Source organism: Mustela putorius, unplaced genomic scaffold (assembly GCF_011764305.1).
Source record: "Mustela putorius furo isolate JIRA1106 unplaced genomic scaffold, ASM1176430v1.1 tig00003859_pilon_pilon_pilon, whole genome shotgun sequence".
In the NCBI taxonomy this organism is placed as follows: domain Eukaryota; kingdom Metazoa; phylum Chordata; class Mammalia; order Carnivora; family Mustelidae; genus Mustela; species Mustela putorius.
The window spans coordinates 22,519,308-22,546,828 of record NW_025422011.1 but is presented as its reverse complement, the minus strand read 5'-3'; the positions used below and the strand labels follow the sequence as shown (position 1 = coordinate 22,546,828).

Below are 27,521 nucleotides of genomic sequence, written 5' to 3'. Positions count from 1 at the left end.
TCTTGGCTAGCTCTCATTCTCACTGCAGTAGAATGTCAAAATAGAATACAAGGAAGGAGAGAGAGTTGTTACCTAGCAAGAATTTTGGATCTAGAATTCCACCAAAAGAAGCCAGTTCAAAACAAGAGGAAGAATGCGTATCTTTACATAAATTACTCTCTACTTAATGATCATCGCATTGAAGATGCTGCCAGCTGCCATTTGCTCTGTGAAGTCCATGTTGCGACCTTCTACTCTCTGCCATTCTCGGGAGGTTTTATTTGCCCGTGAGATCTCACTGAGGAGCTTCTCTTTCAAACGCAGTATTCTTCCATTGGCCAAGTATGGTGGGCGACACACTGTGACTCTGATTCCCGGGGATGGCATTGGACCTGAACTTGTGTTGCATGTCAAGACTGTATTCAGACATGCACGTGTGCCTGTGGACTTTGAGGAGGTAACGGTTAACTCCACTTCTAGTGAAGAGGACATTCACAATGCCATCATGGCAGTCAGCCGAAACCGTGTGGCTTTGAAGGGCAACATCGAAACTGACCACAACCTGCCCCCATCTCACAAGTCCCGTAACAACTTGTTTCGCACCACTCTTGATCTCTATGCCAACGTCATCCATTTTAAAAGTCTGCCAGGCGTGGAGACCCGGCACAAGGACATAGACATCTTAGTTGCTCGGGAAAACACAGAGGGTGAATACAGCAACCTAGAGCATGAGAGTGTGAAGGGAGTGATTGAGAGCCTCAAGATCATTACCAAGGCCAAGTCTTTGCGCATTGCTGAATATGCCTTCCAGCTGGCCCAAGAAATGGGACGCAAGAAAGTGACGGCCGTGCACAAGGCCAACATCATGAAACTGGGAGATGGTCTTTTCCTCCAGTGTTGTAAGGAAGTGGCCTCCTGCTATCCTCAGCTGACCTTCGAGGGCATGATCGTGGATCACACCACCACGCAGCTGGTATCCCGGCCCCAGCAGTTTGATGTCATGGTGATGCCCAATCTTTATGGCAATGTTGTCAACAATGTCTGCACAGGGTTGGTTGGGGGAGCAGGCCTTGTGCCTGGTGCGAACTATGGCCATGTGTGCGCAGTGTTTGAAACAGCATCAAGGCAGGTGGGCAGACATTTAGCCAATAAGAATATTGCCAACCCAACTGCCATGCTGCTCGCAAGCTGTATTATGCTGGATTACCTCAAGCTCCACTCCTATGCCACCTCCATTCGCACTGCAGTCTTGGCATCCTTGGAGAACAGAAATGTCCACACTCCAGACATTGGAGGCCAGAGTACCACATTGGACATTATTCAAGACATAATAAACCACATCAGTACTGTCAGTTAAATGATCAGTGCCTTGGAGGCTGGGCTATTCCCCAAATCTCTCCCACTCTTTACTTTTCTCTTCTCAGGCACTCCAGCCAGCTCGGATAATGTAGACTCTAGAATAAACTAGTTCCTGCTCCTGCTCCAACTCAGAATCTGAGACAGGAGAAGTAAATCTGATTTGTTCTATGAGATGAAAACGTCATGAATGCCATAAACATTGCTTGTTTAAATTAGCCAAATCTATTGTGTTACATATGTACTGAGGAATTCTTCTCTATTTTAATCCATAGTTCACACTTCTTGATGTCACAGTGCACTGAATAAATCAGAGCTGTTTGTAGAATCCTGGGGTTTTCTCAGAACCTGGAACACTGATTTTTCTCTTTATCTGGTCATTAAAATTCAGCAAATCATCCTGCAGAGAAATCTGGCTTCTCTCTAGAGGTTGTTAATGAGTTAATTAGTGCAATAAAATTTGCCTAGAAAATATACATTGTAACCTTAATAATAAATAAGGTACCATAAAGCTGAGCTAGTACAGAATGCTTCCACTCCCTGCTAAGTATCTCATCATTTTCCATGGTTGTGTTCATATTTTGAAGGAAGTTTCAGTGGTATCATTTTTTTACATGTGGACATCCCTGAACACTGTAGCTCTCCTGCATTTTTGAATTCCTTCCAGTTGGCCTCAAGAATCTAGAGTTCAAATCCCCAATTAACAGGTACAGGGCCCCTGGTTCTTTGCTGTACAAATGTGACTTTGGGTTACAAACTCCATATTCAATGCTTCACAGTTTGGGATTGTTTCCTTTCTTTCAATCTCCTTTTTTAAGGAAAGAGTATACATAAGTAAATGAAAAGTGACATGAAATGAAAAAATTGAAAAGTGAAAAGAAAATGAAATGTTTACTGTCACTGTCATCAGAATATATTTTATTTACAGTATTTTTAAGATCATAGTTGGGAAATACAGAAAAATGATAATTTTATTAGGGCTCAGACGTTGTTCTTACCCAAGTTGGAAATAAATACAATGGTTTTATGGAAACTTTCAGTGGTTTCATCTGTAGGAATGGACTGCAAATAAAAGTGAGGTGGAGAAAAACAGTGAATCCTTAAACTATTTTGGAAACTTTTGTGTCTCAGCTTTAATGTTCGTTCTGCTGTGGTTCATGAACCACAAGTTAAAGACAGTGGACTTTTAGACTTGAAAAATTCCTTATGGTTTCCAGAAGTCTCTGCCTTTTCATACTACGTTATCATCTTATGCTCCTTATATATCAAGTCAGAGCCAAGGTTTGGTGGGGTTTAGTTTGAGCAGGAAGTGACTATTTACCCGTCTAGAAGTCTGTCTTTAAGAACAAGGCCAGCAGGGAGAAGTTACTTATTAAATATTCACGGTATTCTTTTAGTGGACATTGGATGTGTTGTTGGCCAGGGCTGCCATTGCCCCACAGGGTGCTGTGCTCTGGGCAGATCTAGAGCTGCACCAGAGGCATGGTTTGATGAGTAGAGCAAGGGATGAATTTTGGCTTGCGGTCCTCCCACTTCCACGGCTGCACTATCCCATACTACCTGAACAGACAAGACCCACTCTGTACCTCTTTCTCCCATGACTAGGGGAATTTATACATGGTGCAGTCATTTCCATACAGACTGTAACCTGGCCACTGGCTTCTATTTGACAATGAGTATTTATGCCAATAGGTACGTTTGAGCTATAGTTTCCCTCTATGGTTAAAGGTGGTTGTCTCCAGAGTCATCCCACAGTTTATCCAGACTGCTCTGATGGCACACATTACAGTGGAATTTTCCATTTATCAGTATTAGATTTGTCCCACTTAGCTATGAACTTTTAAATCTTTTTTTAATTTTAATTTTAATTAATTAATTTATTTTTAAAAGATTTTATTTATTCGATGAAGAGAGACACAGCGAGAGAGGGAACACAAGCAGTGGGAAAGGGAGAAGCAGGCTTCCCGACGAGCAGAGAGCCCAATGCGGGGCTCGGTCCCAGCACCCTGAGATCATGACCTGAGCTGAAGGCAGATGCTTAACCAACTGAGCCACCCAGCCACCACAAATCGTGTTTTATTTTTGTTTTTGTTTTAAGATTTTATGTATTCATTTGTCAGAGAGATCGCACACACAAGCAGAGGGAGTAGCAAACAGAGGGAGACACAGGCTCCCCACTGAGCAAGGACCCTGATGTGGCACTTGATCCCAGGATCCTGGGATCATGACCTGAGTGGAGGGCATATGCTTAACTGAATGAGCCACCCAGGCATCCCAGCTGTGAGAATTTCTAGGGCAGATGCTTTGTAATCTTTCCCTTGTCATCTATAGCCCCTAATGTAGTGACTGATACAGTAAACAATCTATGTTTATTGAATCACCCAGAAAATGAAGGACCTGGCATGTTCTGCCTCATATTTCTTAAAGTGAGATAATCATTGTACCTACCTCATAGCGTCATTGGAAGACTGAGGGAGAAAATACAGAGCTGATAGCACTGTCACATGATAAGTGCTTGCTGTGATTAGAGATTATTAATTATTATCCATTTTTTACCACTCTAAAAGATAATTCTGAGGAGAATTGAGCAAATTAAATTAATACTGTCTTTGGATCTTACTGGATAAGTTGCTTAATTTATATTACGGGTTTGTAACTCACATTCAGCAAGGGGAGTGAATCCTATCTGCTTGTCCACCAAGTCCCCTTATTTCTCTCCTTTTCTATTTCCTTTTTTTTTTTTAAAGATTTTATTTATTTATTTGACAGACAGAGATCACAAGTAGACAGAGAGGCAGGCAGAGAGAGAGGAGGAAGCAGGCTCCCTGCTGAGCAGAGAGCCCGATAGGGGCTCAGTCCCAGGACCCTGGGATCTTGACCTGAGCCGAAGGCAGAGGCTTAACCCACTGAGCCACCCAGGTGCTCCTCTCCTTTTTTATTTCTTGAATCCAGTTACCTCTCTTCTTAGCTCTCTGACCCCTTCTTTCTCATTAGACTTTTTCATTATTAGTAACTTCACAAATTCTGTTATTTCTGACTTGTGTCCTGCCTATAGTTTAGCTCCCTTAAATCTATTTTCTGCAATGCCCTCAGTAAGTTCTTTCTGAAAGGAAAATAAGATCATGTCACTTCCCTACTTAAAGCCTCTCATTCAGCAGCTATTCTTTGGCCTTAGGAGAAGGACAGCTGAACATAGCGTGGGAGACCTTTCATGTTCTGAGATCTTCTTTCTTCCCCAAGTTCACTCTTTCTGTCCCTTCTCTTCACCCTGGTAACAGCAGAGTGTGGCGCTCCAAAAAGAGTGCAGACAGAGTTCATTGTTAAACAGCCATATATCCTTTCTAGGTCAGACCTTGGCCCATGGCCTTGGTTCCTCTCCCCTTCAGGTGATGATCTCCTTTTCACCTTGGAAGACTAAACTTAATCAGTACCACCTTTGGGACGCTTCCTTGGCTAACTCTCTTTCCATTCCCTGTTGAGATTGAGGGAAGTAGCTCTCCCAGTTCTTCCAGAGCTCGCTGGATATCCTACCTAGTGTGCAGCCCTCTGGGTATCATCACATGCTTTCCTTCCCATCAACTGCACTCTACAATGTGTTCCTCGGCTACAGGAATGGTGGAGTTGTCCACCACTGTAACCTCAGGATCTAGTGCAGGGACAGCTCTTTTTGCTTGCTCTCAATATTAATGGAAGTAAGATAGGAAGAAAGTTAAAAAGATGGAAGAAAAAAAAAAAAAAGAATGGCCTGAATTCACAGGCAGGAGTCAAGAACCTGAAGAACTACTCTGTTGCAAAATACTCCTGTCTGGCTTCAGTCTATGAACTTTCTTCACAAGTCTGCTCCTCTCTAAGGAACACCATTGGCCTCAAGGCAGTAAAACAGGCGGTTGGCATGCTGCTTCTATTCCCTGAGAAGATTTCTGTACATGTATTAGATGATTTTATCTCAGACTACTCAGTTTACTCTGCTTCATTTAAAGTCCTGATGAATAGTAGAACTACAATAGAACAGTAGCTATAAATTGTCTGATTTTTCTCTTGGTTAACTCCTTCTCATTATGGCTATATTATGATTAATGACTCTACAAATGATTCAGGTGGCATAGCTGCCATTCATCCCAGCAATTCCACATAGGAGCTCTGTGACACTGCACAAGATGCTTAACCTCTCTGATCTCCAGTTTGCTTATCTGCAAAATAAGGGTAGATACTTTCCTTTGTAAGATCGTTATAAAAATTAAGTAAGGTTGCTTTTGATGTCTATAGCTGCGTAAGAAATCTCTTCAAAACTGAGTGGTTTCGGGCGCCTGGGTGGCTCAGTGGGTTAAGCCGCTGCCTTCGGCTCAGGTCATGATCTCAGGGTCCTGGGATCGAGGCCCGCATCGGGCTCTCTGCTCAGCAGGGAGCCTGCTTCCCTCTCTCTCTCTCTGCCTGCCTCTCCATCTACTTGTGATTTCTCTCTGTCAAATAAATAAATAAAATCTTTAAAAAAAAAAAAATAAAAAAAATAAAAAAAAAAAACTGAGTGGTTTCAAACAAGTAATTAGTATTTATGAGTCTGTAGTGTGACAAGATGATAGTTCTCTCATCAGTATCCTTCCTTGAGGGTTATTAAAAAGGTTGTCAGTGAAGGTCAATATAAAGTTGGACAACTAGACTGCATCACTCCATAATATCTGCCCTCCCCCACCATCTACATACATACACTTGCTTTTATAGAATAATGCTTTAAAAATTCTGACTTCAGGGCCCTGGGTGTGTCAGTGGGTTTAATTAAGCCTCTGCCTTCGGCTCAGGTCATGGTCTCAGGGTCCTGGGTTCGAGCTCTGCATCAGGCTCTCTGCTTAGTGGGGAGCCTGCTTCCTCCTCTCTCTCTGCCTGCCTCTCTGCCTACTTGTGATCTCTCTCTGTAAATAAATAAATAAAATCTTTAAAAAAAAAATTCTGACTTCAGCTTTCCTCAATGTCTGGGATAAAAAATCTTGTGAGGGGAGATTTCTGATTTGGGGGAAAAACAGTCTGTTTACAAGGTCAGCAGAGAAGATTCCTCTCAGAACTGAGGACCAGGAGAACTTGATTTTCACCATGAATTTGGGTCCTTCTACCAGATATGATCCATTGAGAGATTCCCCACTATATTGGCTTCCAGGAATCATCAAAAAAAAAAAAATGCCATGAGCATTTTTTGTCCATGAAATGTTCTTTTCTCATTCTGGGACTTAATTTTTTTTTTTTTTTTTACTTTATTAATTCCATTTTCTTATATTTTGTTTTACCATAAGCTGCTTGAACCACAGAGAAACAGAAGAGGAAAAACTGGGTTCTTCACCTTCATACTCTTTCCTTTCATTCCTCCATTTTGTTTTATTTTTTTGAAGATTTTATTTATTTGTTTGACAGACAAAGATCACAAGTAGGCAGAGAGGCAGGCAGAGAGAGAGAGTGGGGGAAGCCTAGCAGGGATCCTGATGTGAGGCTTGATCCCAGGGACCCTGAGATCATCATGACCTGAGCCGAAGGCAGAGGCTTTTACCACTGAGCCTCCCAGGTGCCCCTCATTCCTCCATTTTAATATTGACATCAGACCCATCTCCTTAAAGAAATGTTTAGATTGCCACTAGTCCATTCAGTCCCCCTCACATGTTCCCTCATCTGGAATGTGTTCAAGGGCCTCCAGAAGGCATTTCAAAAATTGATAAATACTCAACTTCTTCGTGGTAGTGACAGACAGGGACAAAAGCTTAGAAGAAAAGTGATGTGCTTTTGAAATGAGAATGGCTAAAATAAAGCTATGAAATGGAAACAAACAAAGAATGCGTAAATTGTGTAAATAGAATTTTGAAGACATTTATCCAGTTCTGGATCATTACAGAGGTTGAAGAAAAAAGATAGTATTACCATAGGCTCAGTTGAGAATATGAAAAATATCTTCAGGAAGCTGATTACAGAACTAGACAATTTTTGGAGGAAGGCTCTTGGTCCTTGGAGTTTCCCTGATAATTTGAATAACATGGGAACTCAATGCGCTAAAGTGTTCTTTATATCAAAATAAATTTGTGGGGCGCCTGGGTGACTCAATGGGTTAAGCCTCCGCCTACTTGTGATCTCCGCCTACCCATGATCTCAGGGTCCTGGGATCAAGTCCCACATTGGTCTCTCTGCTTGGCTCTCTCTCTGCCTGCCTCTCTGTCTACTTGTGATCTCCCTCTGTCAAATAAATAAAATCTTCAAAAAAAATTTTTTTGAAAAGAATTTGCTTATACTGATAATAGGAAGCTACCTAGATTGCATTTGTGATTGCTCCAAGAAACAAAGAAAAAAGAAAGTAAATATATTTAAAATGGGAGAAAAAAATGGCTCTTTACAAAAGCAATTAAAAAAATTGGAAAGTCTTGTTACCAATATTGCAAATGCTTAAAACCTACATAGCCTGAGTGTAAAAGCAGTATCTACAGAGGAAGACTCTAGACCAAGCTCTAATCAGTTTTCACATCTGGTTTGCTACACTTAGTGACAAATCTACTTCATGCAAAATAGATGTAAATGAAAGAGAGAGAGATAATATCATATATGTCCAAAGACAAGGCATTTCCCCTCTTTTCTATGCCTCAGAAAAAAAGAATTGCCTTCAATTAGAGTCCTTATCCATGTTCTCATATTACCAGGTATTCTGTCAGTTTTTTTTTTTTTTAAGATTTTATTTATTTATTTGATAGATCACAAGTAGGCAGAGAGGCAGACAGAGAGAGATGGGGAAGCAGGCTCCCCACTAAGCAGAGAGCCCGATGCGGGGCTCAATCTCAGGACCCTGAGATCACAGCCTGAGCCGAAGGCAGAGGCTTTAACCCACTGAGCCACCCAGGCGTCCCTGTCATTTCTTTTGTTTTGAATAATAAGAAGGTATTTGGAGGAGGAAAAGAGATGACATGAGCTATGCCAGTTTAGGATTTTTATATAATTTATCTGGAGAATAATGTTTAAATAGGGAGAAAAAAAAATCCTTCAACAGCGAAATTAGCCATTATTCCTGGGAGTGTGCTTTCAAAATCACAAATATTGAATATTATTATGTATATACCTTTTAAAAATCACTTAATAACATAGTTCAGTTTTTGGTCACCATATAGAGATCACAAATATTTGCCTGTTAGACAAATGGGAAAACAAGAAGTCCTAACATGATACATGAATTCTTGTGACTTAACTTGAAATTTCCAAAGAAAGCTTCAAACATAGATTCAAAAGGTGCTTTATCTCTAACAACTTAGACAGATGGGATGGTGATAGGTTTGAAAAACTTTTAGAGTACTTGAAAAATGACTGTTCTAGGGAAGACCTTAAAGTCAGAATGCATGGGAAGAGATTAAATGCAATGGGAAAAGAAAGGGTAATATTTCTAAATTGATCTATTTCATGTAGCGTGTTAAATAATGTATTTGATAGAACTATGCATAATGACTGAACTCATCAAACATTATATAGGTCTATTTAATACGGTCCTCAAAGTTACTCAATTTTGAGGCACAAATTTTTCTTTCATTTTTTTTTTAAAGATTTTATTTATTTGACAGACAGAGATCACAAGTAGGCAGAGAGGCAGGCAGAGAGAGAGGAGGAAGCAGGCCCCATGCTGAGCAGAGAGCCCCATGTGGGTCTTGATTCCAGGACTGAGATCATGACCTGAGCCAAAGGCAAAGGCTTTAACCCACTGAGCCACCCAGGTGCCCCGTCTGTCTTTCTTTCTTTCTTTCTTTTTTTTAAATTTTTCTTTTCTTTTCTTTCTTTTTTTTTTAGATCTTTTAATTGATAAAAGAGGACATTTTCTTTTTTTATTTGAGGTTGCTTCCTATTCAGGCATTTACCTTATTTCTTAAATGGAACATTCTGTAGAAAATAAGAGATTTTGAAGTTATTGTTCAGAAATCTATAATAACAAAGGAAGAAGTAGAGATTTCTGGGCACACAAGTGGTACTGTGGAAAGAAATGTAAAGGAATTTCCAATGAAATGGTGTTTAACTATTTAAGGCTGTGGCTAGAGTGCACCTAAATACTTCATGTAGTTTTGATCTTCCAACTTGATAAAAGATGTGATTTCTGTGGAAAGAATGCCAAAAATCAACTTTATGCCAAGCATCAGAAAAAGATGTTAGAAAGCCTGATTTATAATGAACTCATTTTCTCCAGGGAGGAAAATCTCTGGGATTGATCCTATGCAGGGTGTTCATGCTGTATTGGAATTAGGTCATTTTGATCCCAGTTTTATTCTTGCCAGCAGTAAGACACTTGTTGACTTAGTAACTTCATTCATTTGTTCTTTCTCTTATTCCTTTGTTCCATAGTGTCCTTTGTCCTCCTCTGGGTTCTTGCTTTGAGCCAGGCACTATGCAGGCCTTTAAGGATGCGGCTTTGAGAATCTATGTCCTTCCTCTTGAGGGCTGAGAATCAGTAATCACTGGGGAGTTATTATGGGGCGTGGTGAGTATTGTAGTAGTGGCATAAGCAGAGTGATGTGAGAACACACAAGAGGGGATGTTAGAAAGCTCCTTGGAGTAAGTTGTGCCTCCAGGAGTGAGTAAGAGGGAAGGGAAGAAGACAGGAGGAGGACGGCACACGGTCAAGCACAGAGACACAGCTTCTAGAGCTGCTGTCATAAGCCATCACCTGCCCATTACCTGATATTTAGAAATTTACTTTTCCCACATCATTTCTTTTTTTTTTTTTAAGATTTTGTTTATTTATTTGATAGAGAGAGAGAGAGCACAAGGAGTGGGAGTGGCAGGCAGAGGGAGAAGTAGATTCCCCTCTGACCAAGGAGCCCAATGTGGGACTCGATGCCAGGACCTGGGACCGTGACCTTGAGCCGAAGGCAGATGCTTTACCCAGGCGTCCTCCCCCATTATTTCTTATTTTGCATATAATTATCGTTGAATTCATTTTACCTACAAAAACTTGCCCTGATTATCTATAAGGTGGGATTTTCAACATTTAAGATGAACATCTGATTTTTCTCTGACGTGATTGTTTTGGAAGGATAAACCCTTTATATTGATTAATTCACCTTATTAGCTCCCTCATCATGGTTGGTTCTAATTCTTGTGATTAGGAACGTTTGTTATTAAGCTACTTCATAGCCCCGTTACTGCCTCTTCAGAGCCTTTCTCTTGTGTTTCTATCAGTCACTCAGTGAGAATGTTTCATCATTCTGTTCTTTCTGGCACACTTCTTGATTCCTCCATCTCCTCTCAGATGTCTCCTGGATAGTAAAGTCGGTCTCTAGAAACAGATCACCTTCTCTTCTGTGATGCTGAGTTCCAGAGTGAACCCCCTGCTCTGATACAATCTTGGTCTCTTAGCCGCTCTGGAATAGGGCTTGGCGTTCATTTGGGATCTTATCTAGGACCTTCTCTGTCATCCGTCATTCTGCTGCCAATGGCACTCCCTATTTCCCCTGATTGCCCCAGACTCTGCCTGGGGTCTGTCATAGTTCCAATCACCACTCATCCGCAGTGGTAGCAGGACACGTGCCATCCACACTTGCCCATGGCCAGAACATTCACCAGGCTGCTGGATTTAAGTCGGTAAGCATACTACAGTGACAGCTACTTCCTAATGAGAGTGACCCTGTCACTCATCTGCCTGATACTTTTCATCATCCTCTTCCAAGAAGCCACCTGTCTGCAAAAAGGGCTGTCAACCTTGCCATCTTCTTCTAGGAGACTGTTTGGTTTCTGTTTAGAGCACTCAAGAAATGGACAGCTAAGAGTATTAGCATTACTTGACCGTGGTTATTGTTTTCATCCAGATTGACAGATGCTTTTTATCGTTTCTGGCTGAATTTCATCTGCAAAGAGCTTAAAATGCACAGGAGGAGGAAAGTGCTTCTCTTCTAGGATCCCCACTGAGCTGATAACAGTCTATGGGAAGTCATCTATTTAAACAGAAATAAACATGCCTTGGGATGCCAGGAGACTATTTTCAGCTTTATTAAGCTATTTTCAGCTTTATTAAGAAATCTGTGTTTTAATTTTTTCAAACATTTCCATTCCCATTCATTTAGCTTTTCACTGTGTGCGTATCAATTAGAACACTTGATGAGAATGCAGACGTTGCATTCTGCTCCTCACAGAAATGCAGTGCATTTGGAGAAGGAGTAAAGAATCTGGAAGATTTCCAAGGGCCTTGTCAGAAACTTGTACCTAACTGGCTTTTCATGGGGCAAGTATTCTTGGTCCGATGTTACCTGGGTGCTGGGAAATTTTCCCGTTGGATATCTTTTCCTGTTTAAAAAAAAAAAAAAAAATTCCTGGGACTCCTGGGTGACTCTGCTGATTGGGCATCTGCCTTCAGCTTGGGTCATGATCCTAGGGTCCTGGGATCAAGTTCCACATTGGGCTCCTTGTTCCTGCTTCTCTCTCTGACTCTGCCTGCCTCTCTGCTTTCTTGTGTATGCTCTCTCTCTCTCTGACAAATAAATAGATAAAGTCTTTAAAAAAAAAATTCCTTAGGACCATGTAGATTAGCCAGACATTAGGCCATGGTCAGATTTGAGTGTGTGTGTGTGTGTGTGTGTGTGTGTACAGTCAAATAGTAAATACTTTAGGCTGTATGGGCCAGCTGGCCTCTGTGGCAGCTCTTGAGTTCTGCCATTTTAAAGCAGTGGGAGGCGCAGACAGAATAAACATGGCTGTGTTCTAAGAAAATGTTATTTGTGGACACTGACTGTAATTTAAATTAGACATAATTTTCACATGTTACATAATACTCTTTTTCTTTTGACTTTTTCCAATCATGAAAAATTGTAAAAGCTATTCTTTGCTCACGTGCCATAAAGAAACAAACAAAAAACAAGCCTGTGGGCTGTAATTTGTGCACCTTTGCTGTAGGCAAAGGGACTCAAGTAATGAACAAGACAGAAGCCCAGTTCTCATATGATGTTTGTTTTCCACGAAGGAAGACAGACAGTGAGCATACAAACACACAAATAATGAATATTCTATCAAGTTCTGAGAGCTAGGAAGAAAGGACAACAGAACAAAATGCAGATGTTGCTACTAAAAACAGCTAGTGGTAGAAAGACTGTGGGCATTGCTTTAGCTGATAGGGAAAGTTTCTCTGACTTGGTATCTGAGTAGGCTTCCGGATAGTGCCAGGGAGACATGCGAATATCTCGTCCAAGTAGATGGAATGATGGAGGCAGGGCCCCAAGTCACGGCGAGCTTGGGGTGTTTGAAGATGACTGGTCTAGCTGGTGAGGACATTTCAGAGGGGATGGGGAGGCCATGCCGTGACACGAATACAGTGACAAGTCCATGTAGCACTCTGGGCCAGAAGAAGGGCTTTGGGATTTATTCGAGTTTCTGTGCTAGGCCATCAGTAGATTTAAAGCTGGGGAGGGATGGGAAATGTTTTACGACTTTGGATAGGTCACTGGCTGCAGAGTAGATGAGAGACAGTCGTGAGGGGACAAAAGTGGAGACCAGGAGGGCAGTCAGGAGGCTAGTCCAAAATGGAAGCTTTTCCATTTACTGTTCTAACACTTGATATGGGAATGTGGTAGAGACTGAGGAGAAGATGAGAAGTAGTGATGTAATAGCTTGGCTTGGACTACCAAATGGGATTTACATCAAGAACACCACAAAGAAATGAAGTCCATATTATTTCTATTGCCTTAGTAATCCTCACAGTAGCAGTTAACTTGCTACCTGTGGCAGTATTTTATTTAATTCTCACAGTTCTGTGAGGTAGGTTTCTTTCTACGGCAGAGATGAAGAAATTAGAATACTAATAATAGGGTCTGCATCAGACCCAAAGGTCTCAGAACGGGCAGGTGGCAGAGGGGGACTAGGACCCATGTTTTTCCTGGTCTTAAGCATGTGACCTTTTCACTTACATTTCAGTTATCTATTATTATACATTGAACCAGCCCAGAGTGTTCTGGCTTTAAACAATGATTCATTATTTTTTATGATTTGAGGATCATCAGGGTTCTGTTCCCTGTGGTTTTGGCTGGGATTATGCATGAGGCTACAATCCAATTGGAGCTCATCAGAGTCTGGAACATCCAAGATAATCTCGTTCTCATGGCTGCCAATTGGTGCTTATTGGCTGGTGTGTCTCTCTTCTCCCTTATGTGACATCTCCACTATGGCTTCTGCCTTTATACAGAAATGTTTAGCACTGTTTCCTTTCTTTGTGGTATATCAGCACTCTTCTAGGCTAGGGCATCCATCCTGTGTTGACTCATGTGTTGACTAGACATCAGTTGCATTCCTGGTGTGAGTGGAGCACTGTGGTAGAAACTATGAAAAAGGAAGAACTAGATAAGACATGGGTCCTGCTGTCAAGGTGCTTCAGGTCTAAAAGAAAATATTACACTGCCAGATGAGTACCTGAAAAAAACACAGATGTATGTTTGCGGATGGAAAATACACTTCAAGATATATATATCAGATTGTTCTTCTTGAAGGCTTGGACAAATTTCAAAAAGGTGTTCTTCCTATAAAGTGGATACTGTTCTTTGGCTTGCTCTTATTTTATATATTATGGAGGAAATTGAAGCATTTTTTTCTTCCAGAAAACTAGAGAGCATTGTGAAAAGTCAATGTTTCTCATAGATGACCCAATTTCCGGTCAATTCAGCGTTTGAAGAAGGAGAATTTCATCTGCCACCATGACCTTCAGCTTTATTTGATCTCTGACTGGTTTGGGTCACTGAAGAGTTTGATTTTTTTTCCAGTGAAACCTTCCAGGAGTCTGCTTTCTATAAATATGTATATATGTGTGTGTGTGTGTATATATATATATATATATATATATATATATTATATATTATATATATTATTATATCATATATTATTATATTATATATTATTATCTTATATTATATTATTATTATATTATATATTATATATATTATTATATGTGTGTATATATATATACACATATATATATATATGTATGAGATAACCCATAGACTAGCCACTGGCATGAAAAGTCCCAGTATGCTCATCATGTATATAACAGATGTCTGAGCAACAAAAACTTGCATATAATAGATGTTCATTTAATGTTAATGTGGCAGCTAGGACCTACTATTCGTTGTTTTAGTATAGTATAGAGGTTTGGCAGTCAAATGACATTTAAAAACAAAGCTGCAATACCATTCAACATGTGCTGATATTTCAGACACTGTGTTTAAATGCCTTCTGTGCATTTCCTTTTATCTTTGTACATGTTTGTAATTGTAGGTACTATAATTATCTTCATTTTCTAGATAGAAACATTTTTTGGCAGAAGAGTTATGTAACTTGTCCAGGGGAGAGAGCCAGGGCTTGAACCCTGGTCCTTTTGATTCCCAAGTCCATTCCCTTTACCTCCATGTAACACAGAAGTAGCGATGGGGAGAGAGCATTGGCAGAGCCTCCAGGAGAGCTGAGATCTAATCCTGCGGACTGAACTCACTAGCTCTATGATCTTGGACAAACCAGCTTCCTTTGCCTGGAAAAAAAAAATTACCTCTCTTCTATAAAGCACAGACATTTGCAGCTCATATTTCTGTGCTAATTTAGAGCCTACATATTCTTTACATTTACATTTACATTACAATTACATTTACATTGTATCTATCTCCTGTACCATTCTTTTTTTTTTTTTTTTAAGATTTTATTTATTTATTTGACAGAGATCACAAGTAGGCAGAGAGGCAGGCAGAGAGAGAAGGAAGCAGGCTCCTGGCTGAACAGGAGCCCAATGTGGGGCTTGATCCCAGGACCCTGGGATCATGACCTGAGCGGAAGGCAGAGGCTTCAACCCACTGAATTACCCAGGTGCCCCTCTTTCTTTTTTAATTAGCGCTTACCCCCTTCTGATAATCTAGATCATCTACTCAGTCATTCTTTATTGTCTATCTCCCTTGCTCTAGGATGCAAATGCCAGTAAGGGCAGGGATCTTTGTTTATGAAGATATATCCCAAGAGACTTTAAGACTTTCCAGAACATGGGAAGCCCCAAGAAATATATAGTGTACTTACTAGGGAATATTGTTATGGGAGAGAGGATGAGGCATTCCACAAAGGAATATGGAGTAAGAAAGGACAATAAGACATTGGGCATCTTGGTCTTTTAAGTTGTTTTCTTTTATGTAAGGAAGCAATGAGGAAAGGAGACCAGACTGTGGTCTGAGAGTTTTCATTTGGCGAAGATGTAAGACCCTGTCGTGAGGGTCTTCAGTGTCATACACAACAGTTCAGTGTTACACACAACAGTTCAGATTTTCTTTGTTTGCTGATAGTCAGTTTTGATCCTCAGGGTCAAAATCCCAGGGGTGTGGTGGTTGTTTCCAAGAGACAACCCTTGATGCTTAATACTGAATTTGCAAGTAACATTTAACTTTCTGCTCAAATGTATGGTCAGGCTTTCCTGGGAAATGACAACAGCCACACAAAAATAAGAAATGGTGTTGTTATACTCTGAGCTCAGTGAGAAAAATGTGCAGCTGCAGATGTGTTATTCCTTATTTATGGTAATTGAATTTTAAATTTAATTTAGCAGTAAAAATCTGCTATTTAAAGGATTGTTACACTGTAAAAGACTTGAGAAGCACATAGATTCTAGGGGTACTTAGAGAATCATTTGATGCCTGATGGGTGACAAGCATAAATGCATCCAAATTAATCATAATTGCCATTCTAGCACGTAAAATGCAGCAATGTGTTTATCAAAAGGATGCTTCCAGAAGATATGAAAAGAACATGATAAATAGCAGGGCCAAAGACTTATGTTGCAAAGCTATGCAGGCAACAGAAGCTACCAAACTGTATCCCTGTATAGTTGAGACAATATAGATATTGTGTACATATCAGTTTATTATAAATATTTCATAAACATTTAAAAAAATAGCTGCATATTTTTCTATTATGAACATTTACAATAGTCTTCTTAGCCTTTTATGAACTTTTGCATGTTTCAGCTTTTAAATTTTCATAATCCTAACTAATGCAATCATTTTCTTAGTGCCCATTCTGTTTTCCATATTAAGGATTGTTCTTGGAAGAGACCATACTCAAAGTGGAATTATTGAGACAAAGGACATGAATTATTTTCTCATCAGCCTGTCTGTTAACTTGACTAGTGAAAATTGGGATTTGTTAATGGTTTGTCTTTTACTGTTTTTAATTGCTGATGAGGTTGAGATTATGTTTATTTGTAATTTTATGGTATTGATAAAGATTTTTTAATAAATTTTTTTCTTAAATTTTAAAATAAATTTTATAAAGTTTATATGTAATTGTTTCCTCTTCTCTGAAATGCCTTCTTAGGCCCTTGGACTTTCTGTCTGTTGGAGCCTAGTGTTTTTTATTGGGATCTCACACTCAGAATTCTGCATATGCAAAAGCCAGGTCTTTCAGTCCAGCTAAATGGTCATGCTACTGGAATAATTAATCAATTCATTGGAACAGTTGGTCGATCTTCTGACATGATGGGTCATTTCATCTGTACGAGTGGATCAATTAAGTGAAACATCTGGTGGGATAAAGGTGCACCCGATAAATCATGTTAGGAAGTGGAGCTGAAAATCAAAACGTAAACTAGTTCACAGGCACCTCCCTTTTGATTTTTTCCAAAGTGTAATGACAATGGAAAGTTCAGGAAACATGGTGTTTCTCCACGTATGGGGGAGCCTCTGCACTAATTGCAGTATGTCAGTGTTTTTATCTTCCTTCTCGTGGGGTGTTCTGAGAGCAATGTTCCCCTTGAAATTAACAGCCTGGGTTCTCTCCTTTCAGTGACCCTTCGCCAGATGAAAACTCTCATCGACTTAATTTAATAAATGAGGAAGAGCCTTCCCTCATTTTTCATAGGTTGTCCTCTGCAGTTGGATTCATGCCAGATCTAGAGATGAAGAGATTATAGGAAACTATTTGAAATAATGAGTGCAAGGTGACCACGCTTGAGGTGAAAGAAAGGAACCGTTATATTTTTACATGAGTGTGGAAATTTTCTTATTAGCAGTGATATCTCCTAACTATGCCCCCTTACCCCTGAAACCTAATAACATTTAGGGGCACTAGGAGTCAAGGTCAGCAGGCGTAACACCTGTCTGAGTTCTCTGATCTTGTCCCATGCCACGAATGGGCCTTAGATTTTTTTCACCACAGATTGATTCTGTGAAGAATTAGGGTGTTAGGTTCACAGTGTACCTTTTCCCTCTGATTTTATATTCAGTTATTTGGTTTATTTAAGTGTTCTTTGATTTAAAAATAGTTGCTCTAAAAATAGACACCCTGACTGCACTGTTGCTCTGCTGGAATTGGGCTTGGTGACCCTGCATCTGAACATACCATTTTCTCCTGGCAGGTGTCATGGCTGTCAACATTGACAGCCCTTTGAGTCATTAAAATTTAAGCGATGCTTGTACCCATGTGGCTTTAATAGAATTATACCTATCTTCTATGGATGAAAATATTTTAGTCATTTAACCCATGACGTGCAGCTAACCCCAAACACATACATGTTCACACACACATGTGTGTTTATAAGACAAAACTCAATTCAGATAACAATAAAGGTATAATTGTTTTGACCTCAGCCAGGCACAGTTTCTTTCTGCTTCTCTGTCCTGAATATCCAACAGCAATAATGACAGATCTAATAAGCATATCCCTTAAAACCCAGCCTAGGGTAGAAACACTGGTTCTATAATCTGTCCAATGATAAAGTGTAGGGATACATCTCCCTAGCTTTAATTCCAAACGAAAAACCAAATGCTTTCTATATTCTTTCAGTAGAGTGGTCCATCAGAATCTCTACTTTTTTGTTTTGTTTTGTTTTTAAGATTTTATTTATTTGACAGTGAGAGAGGGAACACAAGCAGGGGAAGTGGGAGAGGGAGAAGCAGGCTCCCCACTGAGCAAGGAGACCAATGCAGGACTTGATCCCAGGACCCTGGGATCATGACTTGAGCCAAAGGCAAACGCTTAATGACTGAGCCCCCTTGGTGTTCCGGAACCTCTGCTTTTGAAAAAATCAGATTAAACTATGGTTCAACAGCCTGGGTGACTCAGATATCAAGTTGCATCCAAGATCACATTTTATTTGGTGAGTGATGGAAACAGTAAACCTTGTATTATTATGTTTTATTTATTAAGTGATTACAGTTGTCTATTCTTATTTTACCTCAGAAGGATTCGGGGTTGTATGCCATAGATTGAAGCAAGCTAAACAAAACGTTTATGTGAAACCAAACATGAAGCACTATTAAGCATATGTAGGAAATAGCCTGGGTCATAGAGAATCCATCAGCTCTAAGTTGGAACCTTGGCCTTTTCACTTTCCACTGAGAGACATTGAGAAAGTGACTCAACTGCTCAAGTCTTAGTATGTTCAGCCATTAAAAAAAGGGATAAAACAGTAAACATCTCATGAGATGGTTGTCAAGCTTAAGTAGGTAACACAGGTAAAAGAGGTTAGAGTGTATCATGGTGTAGGGAGTCATTAAAGAAAGGTAAGAGTGTTGACGAATATAGTGTTATGCCCCAATACTGGGTCCATGATTAAAGGAGCGAGACTGATACAAAGCGAAGGTCAAACAAAGCTTTATTTCGCGCCAAGCATCAAGAATCAAACTGAACGTTCGGGGCCGCACCTCTTACAAGAGAGGGTGATCCCTCTCCTCTTCACAGACTAACTTTTAAGGGCAAAGGCCATGCAGTCAGGTCTGGCCACGCACAGGTGGCCAATGAGATTGTAACACACACAGGGAACTCCACAGTGATGCTAGGTGACCAATTGAGTTACAATTTACCCTAGTAGACATTTGAACCAGCCTATTACACCTTGATTGGGATTGGCGCCAGAAGGGCTCCCAAAGGGCGGGGGCTCATACTCCTTGGTAACCAGGGAGACAGTTTGCATGCCCCCGGCATGAGATGTCTCCACCTGGCCTGACCCACCTTTGTATCTGGGCTTTGTTACCTGTAAATCCCCTGGGGGAAGGGGAGCAGGGACAGTTTCTAAACAGGTCCTTACATATAGCACCTGCATTAAAGGAAATGAACCAGATTTGAAAATCTGTTTTCTGAGCTAACACACTAGGAAAGCACGCTGCTGAGAATGAGGGCAAGCTGAGCCTCCCTAAGCGCTCCCTTGGAGAAGGCTGATAGTAGGTCATCAGAAGGACTGCAGGCTGTAAAACACTGCATTTCCTTGTTAGCTTCTGAAGAAATTTGTCTAAAGAGTGTATAGGTATAGAACTGTGAAGAGAGCAGCATGAACTATCTCTAGAAGGAATAATCAATAAATATTTTAGTCTCTTATCATAAGGATATGATTCCATTTCCAAGATTACTATTTTTTTTTAAGATTTTATTCATTCATTTTGGGAAGAAAGTTTTTTATTATTTATTTTTTAAACAGTTTTGTTTATTTGACAGAGACACACAGCAAGAGAGGGAACACAAGCAGAGGGAGTGAGAGAGGGCAAAGCAGGCTTCTTGCAGAGCAGGGAGCACGATGTGGGGCTTGATCTCAGGACCCTGGGATCATCACCTGAGCTGAAGGCAAATGCTTAAAGAATGAGCCACCCAGGTGCTGCAAAAGAAAACTTTGTGAGGGAGGGTGCAAGAAGAAGGGGAGGAAGAGAGAGAATATTGAGTAGGCTCCGAGCCCAGCAGAGAGCCTGATTCGCAGCTCAATCTCAGAACACTGAGATCCTGACTTCGGCCGAAATCAAGAGTCAAAGGCTTAACCAGTTGAGCCATCCAGGTGCCCAGGAAGAAAGCCATTTTGAAGGGAACATCAAGATCTTATTTTTTTCTGTCATCCCTCTGAAATTCTATTTTCATTTTCTTTCCCTCCTCCTCAACTTACTACCAGTCCATCAGCTTTACTTTGAAGTTTATCTAGCAGTGGGAAATGATTTTCTTTTCTTTCTTTCTTTCTTCTTTTTTTTTTTTTTTGTAAAGATTTCATTTATTTATTCGACAGACAGATCATAAGCAGGCAGAGAGAGGCAGGTGGGGGTGGGAAGCAGGCTCCCCACCGAGCAGAGAGCCCAATGTAGGGCTCATCCCAGGACTCTGGGATCATGACCTGAGCTGAAGGCAGAGGCTTTAACCCACTGAGTTACCCAGGTGCCCCAGGAAATGATTTTCTTAAGACATTATCTTGTGATAGTATCATGAGCTGCTGACATTATTTCTAATTAAACACACAGTAAATGGTTTAATTTCCTTCTTGAACCACTTATGTATTGTATGTCAGACATGTTCTTTTTGATCATCCCATGGGGCTAATATCACATTATAGGAATTTCATTAAAAGGAAAAGAGTTTGGGAGCAAGCAGACTTCAAAATACCTTGAAAAGAGCAAAGTTTGAGGTAGAGTTTACTTTCGGGTAGGCCCAGGTAGCTGCCATTTTCTAGGACATTGTTGTGTACCACATACCATGTTGGACACTTAGCATATAATTTTATTTCAGTTTTACCTCAGTTCCTTGGAGTCAAGTATATTATCCTTATTTCGTTGAAGAATCAGCTGAACCCAGAAACTTGTGGTAATATTGTCAAGGTGACCCAATAAGCTGTGGGTATGACCTTCTTCAATTCCAGGTCCACCTCCAAAGCTTTCTACCTCATCATTCTGTACTGCCCCCTAAGTACAAATATAAACACTCTTGAAGGAGTGACACTTTCTGTCATTCCTTACAGTGACTTTTAAAATGTCTGATCTTCCTGTTCTCCATTATTCAAGTTCTACCTCAGTGAAAAGAAATGATCTGAATACAAATATTTCATCAAGTAGAGTTCAGCTTTAGGTGTTCCCAAATGAATGAGTGGATGGGAATTTTTAGAAAATTTAAGTCATTTTTAGTCTTTCATGATGGAGACCAACTTTCTCCTCATTCCAGCCACTATTCTCATGTTGCTCATGATCTTAATGACAGTTTTAGACAGATTAAAGGTAGGAGCTATAATTTCTTTCTGTTAATATAAAGTCATTTCTACTTAATGTTTATAATATATAAGAGGCTATACTAAGTGCCTTATATGCATTAAATGAAAATAATTTCACAAGAACTGAGAGAGAAAAATGGATATTAAACCTAGTTTCATAGAGGTGCTAGCCTGGTTCAGTCAGTAGAGCATGCTTCGCTTAGTCCTTGGGGTTATAAGTTTAAACCTCATGTGGAGTGTAAAGATTACTTAAAAATAAAATCTTAACTGAGTGAATGAAGAAGATGTGATACACACACACACATGCACACACACACGCATATACACATATACAATGTAATACTATGCAGCCATCAAAAAATCCCCAAATCTTGCCATTTGCAATGATGTGGATGGAACTAGAGGGTATTATGCTGAGCGAAATAAGTCAACCAGAGAAAGACAATTACCATGTGATCTCCCTGATGTGAGGAATTTGAGAGGCAGGACGGGGATAGGGGGTGGTCATAGGGGAAGGGAGGGACGATGAAACAAGATGGGATCAGGAGGGAGACAAACCACCATAACAGACTCTAAATCTCAGGAAACAAACAGGGTTGCTGGAGGAGAGGGGGTTGGTTGGGATAGTTGGGTGATGGACATTGGGGAGGGTATGTGTTATGGTGAGTGGTGTGAATTGTGTAAGACCAATGATTCACAGACCTGTACCCCTAGGGCAAATAATACATTATATGTAAATTTTTAAAAAGAAATAAAGAAAATGCTTTTGCAAAAAAAAAAAATAATAAAAAAAGTAAAATTTTAACAAAATCTAAATAGATGAGAAAAATGAGGTCCTGAGGAACTATTTACTTATTCAAGGTACGTAAAAGAAACAAGGTACAGTGGTGCTATTTGATACCAGATCTACCTGGCTCTTAAATGTGTGCATTTTCTTTTACACTCATCATAATGACTAATATTTAGGTTCAATCACCCTGTGAATTAGTGTGTTGAGATGGGCTGATAATTACAGTAATACTTTGACATTTAGAATTATAATTATATATATATAACATTATATATAAAGTATAATATAAACTGAGCAAATATTCATTGAGTGGCTACTGTGTGTCAGGCATTATCATAGACAGTGGATCCAAAGCAAAAGCAGAAACAAATTTGGTTCCTGTCCTCCTGGTCTTTATAGTCTATTGGGAGGGCATAGATTAAATCAGATAATTAATGGCAGTCATGATACATGCTGTTAAGTAATGCAGGGTGCCAGAAGAGCTTATGACTTATAAATTTGACCTAGTTTCTGGGTCAAGAAAGGCTATCATGAGGGAAATTAATCATAGGATTAATTAAAACTGGTTATTAGCTCATGTCCCTTTTGATCTTCTGATAGAGTTGATGTCATTTTATAGGAATTTAATAAGATGGTAGTCTGGAAGGATGGTGGCTAAGCAGAGAATGGTGTTCTAGCCCCTGTGCGGGTTCAGATGCAGGAAGGACTTTGCATGTGGAATGCAGGGGGCAGGAGGCTGACTATGGAACAGGGTCAGAACTCACAGAGCATGGGGTGCCTGTGAGGCAATTTCATCTGTTTCTAATGGGTGCTGAGAATCCATTGAAAGGATTAATTTGTATACAATCTGTCGTTCAAGTTGACTAAGCTTTCCTTTTCAACTTCAGTATATGGGCTCCAGACAATGGGTAAGTAACCCATGTAGTGGCTTTATGAGGTGAAAATCATTCTGTGTGTTTCAGTAACAAGATCTGTAGCTTTACTCATTTCTCACATAGTGTTTAACGACTCTGAAGCAGCTTATTGATGCTATCAGGAAACTGACACATTTCTAAAAAGAAATGTATTATCCATGCTATAAAATTAAATGTTGCATTGCAAAGCAATGTACTAAATATCTTTTTAGTCAATTTTTGTAAACTAAATGTTATAAAATTATATTGAAGCAAAAGGGTGCATAAATCCATCAGGAATATATTTCTTAAAGAAGTTTGTTTAGTTGCCCTGTATTGATAGGCAGATTTTAATTACCTTTGTACAAATGTATATTTTCCATGTATGGGAAAAGATATACATTCTTTTACCCATATTGTCATTCAGGCTTGCATGTACTTATTTGGGGCTTTGAGGATAAATGCATTTTAGAAATTACTGTCTTTTGATTAAAAAAAAAGTAGCGTAAAATCAAATAAATTTTTAAAACCTTCTTTTACACAAATATTAACGTGTCCTTGTATAGTCTGGATTCTGTTTTAAGAACCTCTAAAATGGATCATGGCTATAAATGCCTACATTAATTTTGAATGCAAAAATTGGATGTATCCCTAAAGCATTCTGAACATATCCTGTATAATGCATAGTCCTACAGTTTTGGATAATAAGAGGCTGAGAACCCTCTTTTACCTAAAACAGACAACACCACCACAACAATAACAACAACAAAACAAAACCCACAGCATTTGATGGGCACTTTTCATATCGTCTCATTGAATCATCATGAACCAAGAGGATAAATACCATTATTACCCTATTTTATAGATGAACAAGGCACAGAAAGGTTCGGTATGTTGTTCTGTCCCCACAGCTAGTAAGAGTTTGAGCTTGGCTGGGAACCCAAGAATTTGTTTGGCAGGCTGAGTGGAGAGTCCGTGTTCTTCAGCTTGTATCTGGCAGTGATGATTCCAGTGTGCAATGGTTCCTTCAGAAAAGATGTTTTATATGATCTTCTTTTCTGTCTCTCCTTTTGGAATGGCTGCTTTGTACAGCTTGATGTTAACACCTATCCCCTCAAATAAACTAACTCCTCCAGAAAAAAGTCATAGAATAATAGCACAGATGATGACGAAGTAGCAGCTCCCATGACTCAAACCTGATTATATGCCAGACCCTGGGTCAGTACTTTACATTTTCCAACTTCCGTCTCAACTCTAGAAGGAGGTTTAAATCTTCCCTTTTCACATATTAGGACTCAGAAGCTCAGAGGATTGAAGTAAACTGTCCTCAGAATGGCGAAGGTGAGAATGTTGATGATGTCTGAGCAACATACAAGTCTGTGCCCTTAACACAGTACACAAAATTGTCTCAACTCTACACATGTTTACATGCAGTGCAAGTATGGATAGGTGTGAAAGGCAGGGATGTGTGAGAGAAATAGTTTATAGTTTATCAAAATATAAGGTCTGGCGCTGCAATATTTTTTACAAGTTTTTAATTTTTTTTTCATATTTTGAGATGCCATTTTTAATTTATAAAACTGGGACAGATTTTTTTTTAATTAACACATAATGTATTATTTGTTTCAGGGGTACAGGTCTGTGAATCATCAGTCTTACACAATTTATAGCACTCACCATAGCACATACCCTCTTCATTGTCCATCACCCAGCCACCCCCCTCCACTCCAGCAACCCTCAATCTGTTTCCTGAGATTAAGAGTGTCTTATGATTTGTCTCCCTCTCTGGTTTCATCTTGTTTCATATTTCCCTCCCTTCCCCTATGATCCTCTGTCTTGTTTCTCAAATTCCTCATTGATCAGGGAGATCATATGATAATTGTCTTTTTCAGATTGACTTATTTCACTCAGCATAATACCCTCTACTTCCATCCAAGTCATTGCAAATGGCAATATTTCATTTTTAATGGCTGCATAGTATTCTGGGGTGTGTGTGTGTGTGCGTGCACGCGCGTGTGTGTACCACATCTTTTTTTTTAATTTTTATTTGAGAGAGAGCGGGGGTATAGTGGGAGGGGTAGAGGGAGAGGGAGAGAATCTCAAGCAGACTCCATGCTGAGCTCAGAGCCTCATGTGGTGCTTGATCTTACAACACTGAGATCATGACCTGAGCTGAAATCACAAGTCTAATGCTTAACCAAATGAGCCATCTAGGCACCCTTTGCACTGTAGTGTTTTTAAGACCCAAATACGACTGCATTTAAATAAGCCTTACCTCTTACCTCTGGGCAGGTGAAGATCAGAGGATGTTCTTCCTCCTCAGAAGTAGCCCTGTGTGTTGGGAGTTCTCCCCACCCTCCCCTTATTTATGATGAATGAACCTGTTAACCATTCATGTCTCTGTATCCACTTGATTTTTTTTCTAGTTAGGTTGTCAGCTAGTTTTCAGGACTTTGCTATTTTCTTCAGTTTCCTTTTTAATGTTCAGATTCTTAAAAATCTTCTCCAACTATTAATGGAGACTGACAGCCTTACCATCTGTGCCCAAGCTCTTACCATGAAACAGGCCCAGTGTCAGCTGTCACTCATGGTTCGCAGAAATGAATGAGGTATGATACCTTCTTCTAAAAATCAGTCAAACGCAGGGAAAGAAAAACCCAGAGTATATGTTGAATCCCCTATTGGGAAGATGACCTTAGATCCTCTATAATAGGAGTCTTGTTTTCTGTGCTCGCTTCGGCAGCACCTATACTAAAGACTCTTGTTTTCATGTCTTTAGGCTTTTGACTTTTGACTGTTTTCAAGCCATTCCAATGACCACTAATGTGAGATTGTTCTTATTTTGCTGATATGCTGATTTGGATCTTTTTCATTTGAGAATCAAGCCATTCAACACTCTGGAACAGTTATTCATTTAATCCTTCAATAAACGTTTATGGAAGGTTTCTCATAGTGGCTCTGGGGCTCTTTTTTCCGGGTTCAGATCCATCCTGTTACTAACCCTGCACTCAGGGATAAGTATCTTGGCTTTGTCAGGTTTAGTTCCTCATCTGTGAAGTGTGGATAGTAATAGAATTGATGGCAGACCATTGTGGTGAGATAATATAAATGAAGCACTTTAGGATGATATCTGAGGCACAGTGAGGGCTCAGTACATGTTAGCTGTCACTATCGATAGGAGCATTTTCTAGGTACTCCACAGGGTGCTGGACTAAAATGATGGGCAAACCCATATGTGGTCCCTCCTCTCAAGATGCCGTGTTTGAGGAGCTGAAAGAAGACTCAGCATGACGGGAGCAGAGGAAGTGGTGGAAGTGAGGGTAGATGAAAATAGAGAAGGGGATAGGGACTTTATGCATGTAAAATTTAGCTGAATCCTCAGAGCAATGGGAAGCTACTAAAGTGGTTATGAAAGGGGAGGTGACAATATTTATATTCATATAAATATTTATATATTTATATATATTCATTTAAATATTTATTATTTTTATATAATAAATCCAAATATTTATATTTGGAAAGGTTCCCAGTGGTTGGGTGGATGGCTCAGGAGAAGGGTACAGGGGATGCAGCCAGAGAGCTCTCAACCAGTACCTGAAACGGCCTCGGTGATAAACACTCGTCAGCAGTGCAAATACCGACATGTCTAACAGCCAGGGATGGATAAAAGAAATATTTTTTATTAAAATACAAGTTGCCCAGTATCACACAATTAGTAAGTAGATAACAAGGTTGGAACCAGAGTTCATGCTCTTTGCCGCATGATCTTGCTTGGTTCACTGATGTTGGCCAGACACAGTGGAAGTTCAGACTACTACAGAGGCAGTGATGTTGGAGAGCGGTACCCAAACCCCAGAAGTGTTTGGGTCCAAGAACCAACAGAATTGGCGAAGGATTGGATGTATTGGACAAGCCAGGCTGTCTCTCTTTGTGATTTTACTTAACATTAAATTATGTTTATAAAAGGTCTGATGGTGGTCACTGAAATTATTCAGATGTTACTGCCTTAGTTGAGCTCAAGACATTGTTAAAAACATAAACTTGGAGGTTTGTAAAGGTCTTAGGACATCCTTTCTAAATGGTTGGCACATTTTCGGAGAATATTCAGAACTTTTTAATTGTTTCTCTACCAGAGTTGGCTTTCAGACTTGGATATAATAACATTCCCCCCTCAGTATATTTAATGGTAGACAAATTTTTTCCCTTCTAAACATATTGCAGAGCTTTCAGACTTTTGAGCCAGTTTCAAAAGTTTGAGCCTGTTAAAGGAATTACTTTATATGATTTTTAATTCTTGTTTTTCATTAATAGAGAGTTTTAAAAGGCAATATTAAGTTACAAGTACAATGACTGCAATTATTATACTCTTAGCACTTAGATGCATTAAGTTAGCTTCTCATTCTAAAGGATCCAGTGTGTGTCTCAGTAAACATTTAGGGTATTTTCTTAATCTGAGTCTGTCAAAAATATGTTGTCTTTTAGTAATATCCCTGATATGTCAGCTTTCTCTTCCTTTTGTGTCATCCACAGCTTTAATCTTCTAAGTTCC

General features: G+C 39.7%; 2 protein-coding genes across 3 annotated transcripts in view; both read left to right on the top strand.

Moving 5' to 3' along the window:
- Positions 1–27,521, top strand: part of NELL1 (neural EGFL like 1) — an 831,926-nt gene that overhangs the window by 541,662 nt on the left and 262,743 nt on the right. The gene's annotated exons all lie outside the window — the stretch shown is intronic.
- LOC101674496 (isocitrate dehydrogenase [NAD] subunit gamma, mitochondrial-like) lies at positions 117–2,058 on the top strand. The gene has a single exon (XM_013055897.2). It carries the CDS (start codon positions 167–169, stop codon positions 1,334–1,336), a length of 1,170 nt encoding a protein of 389 aa, XP_012911351.1. The 5' UTR covers positions 117–166; the 3' UTR covers positions 1,337–2,058.

What these genes read in the sequence shown, in the direction of transcription:
- LOC101674496 (XM_013055897.2), top strand. Translation starts at nt 167, where the DNA reads ATGATCATCGCATTGAAGATGCTGCCAGCTGCCATTTGCTCTGTGAAG.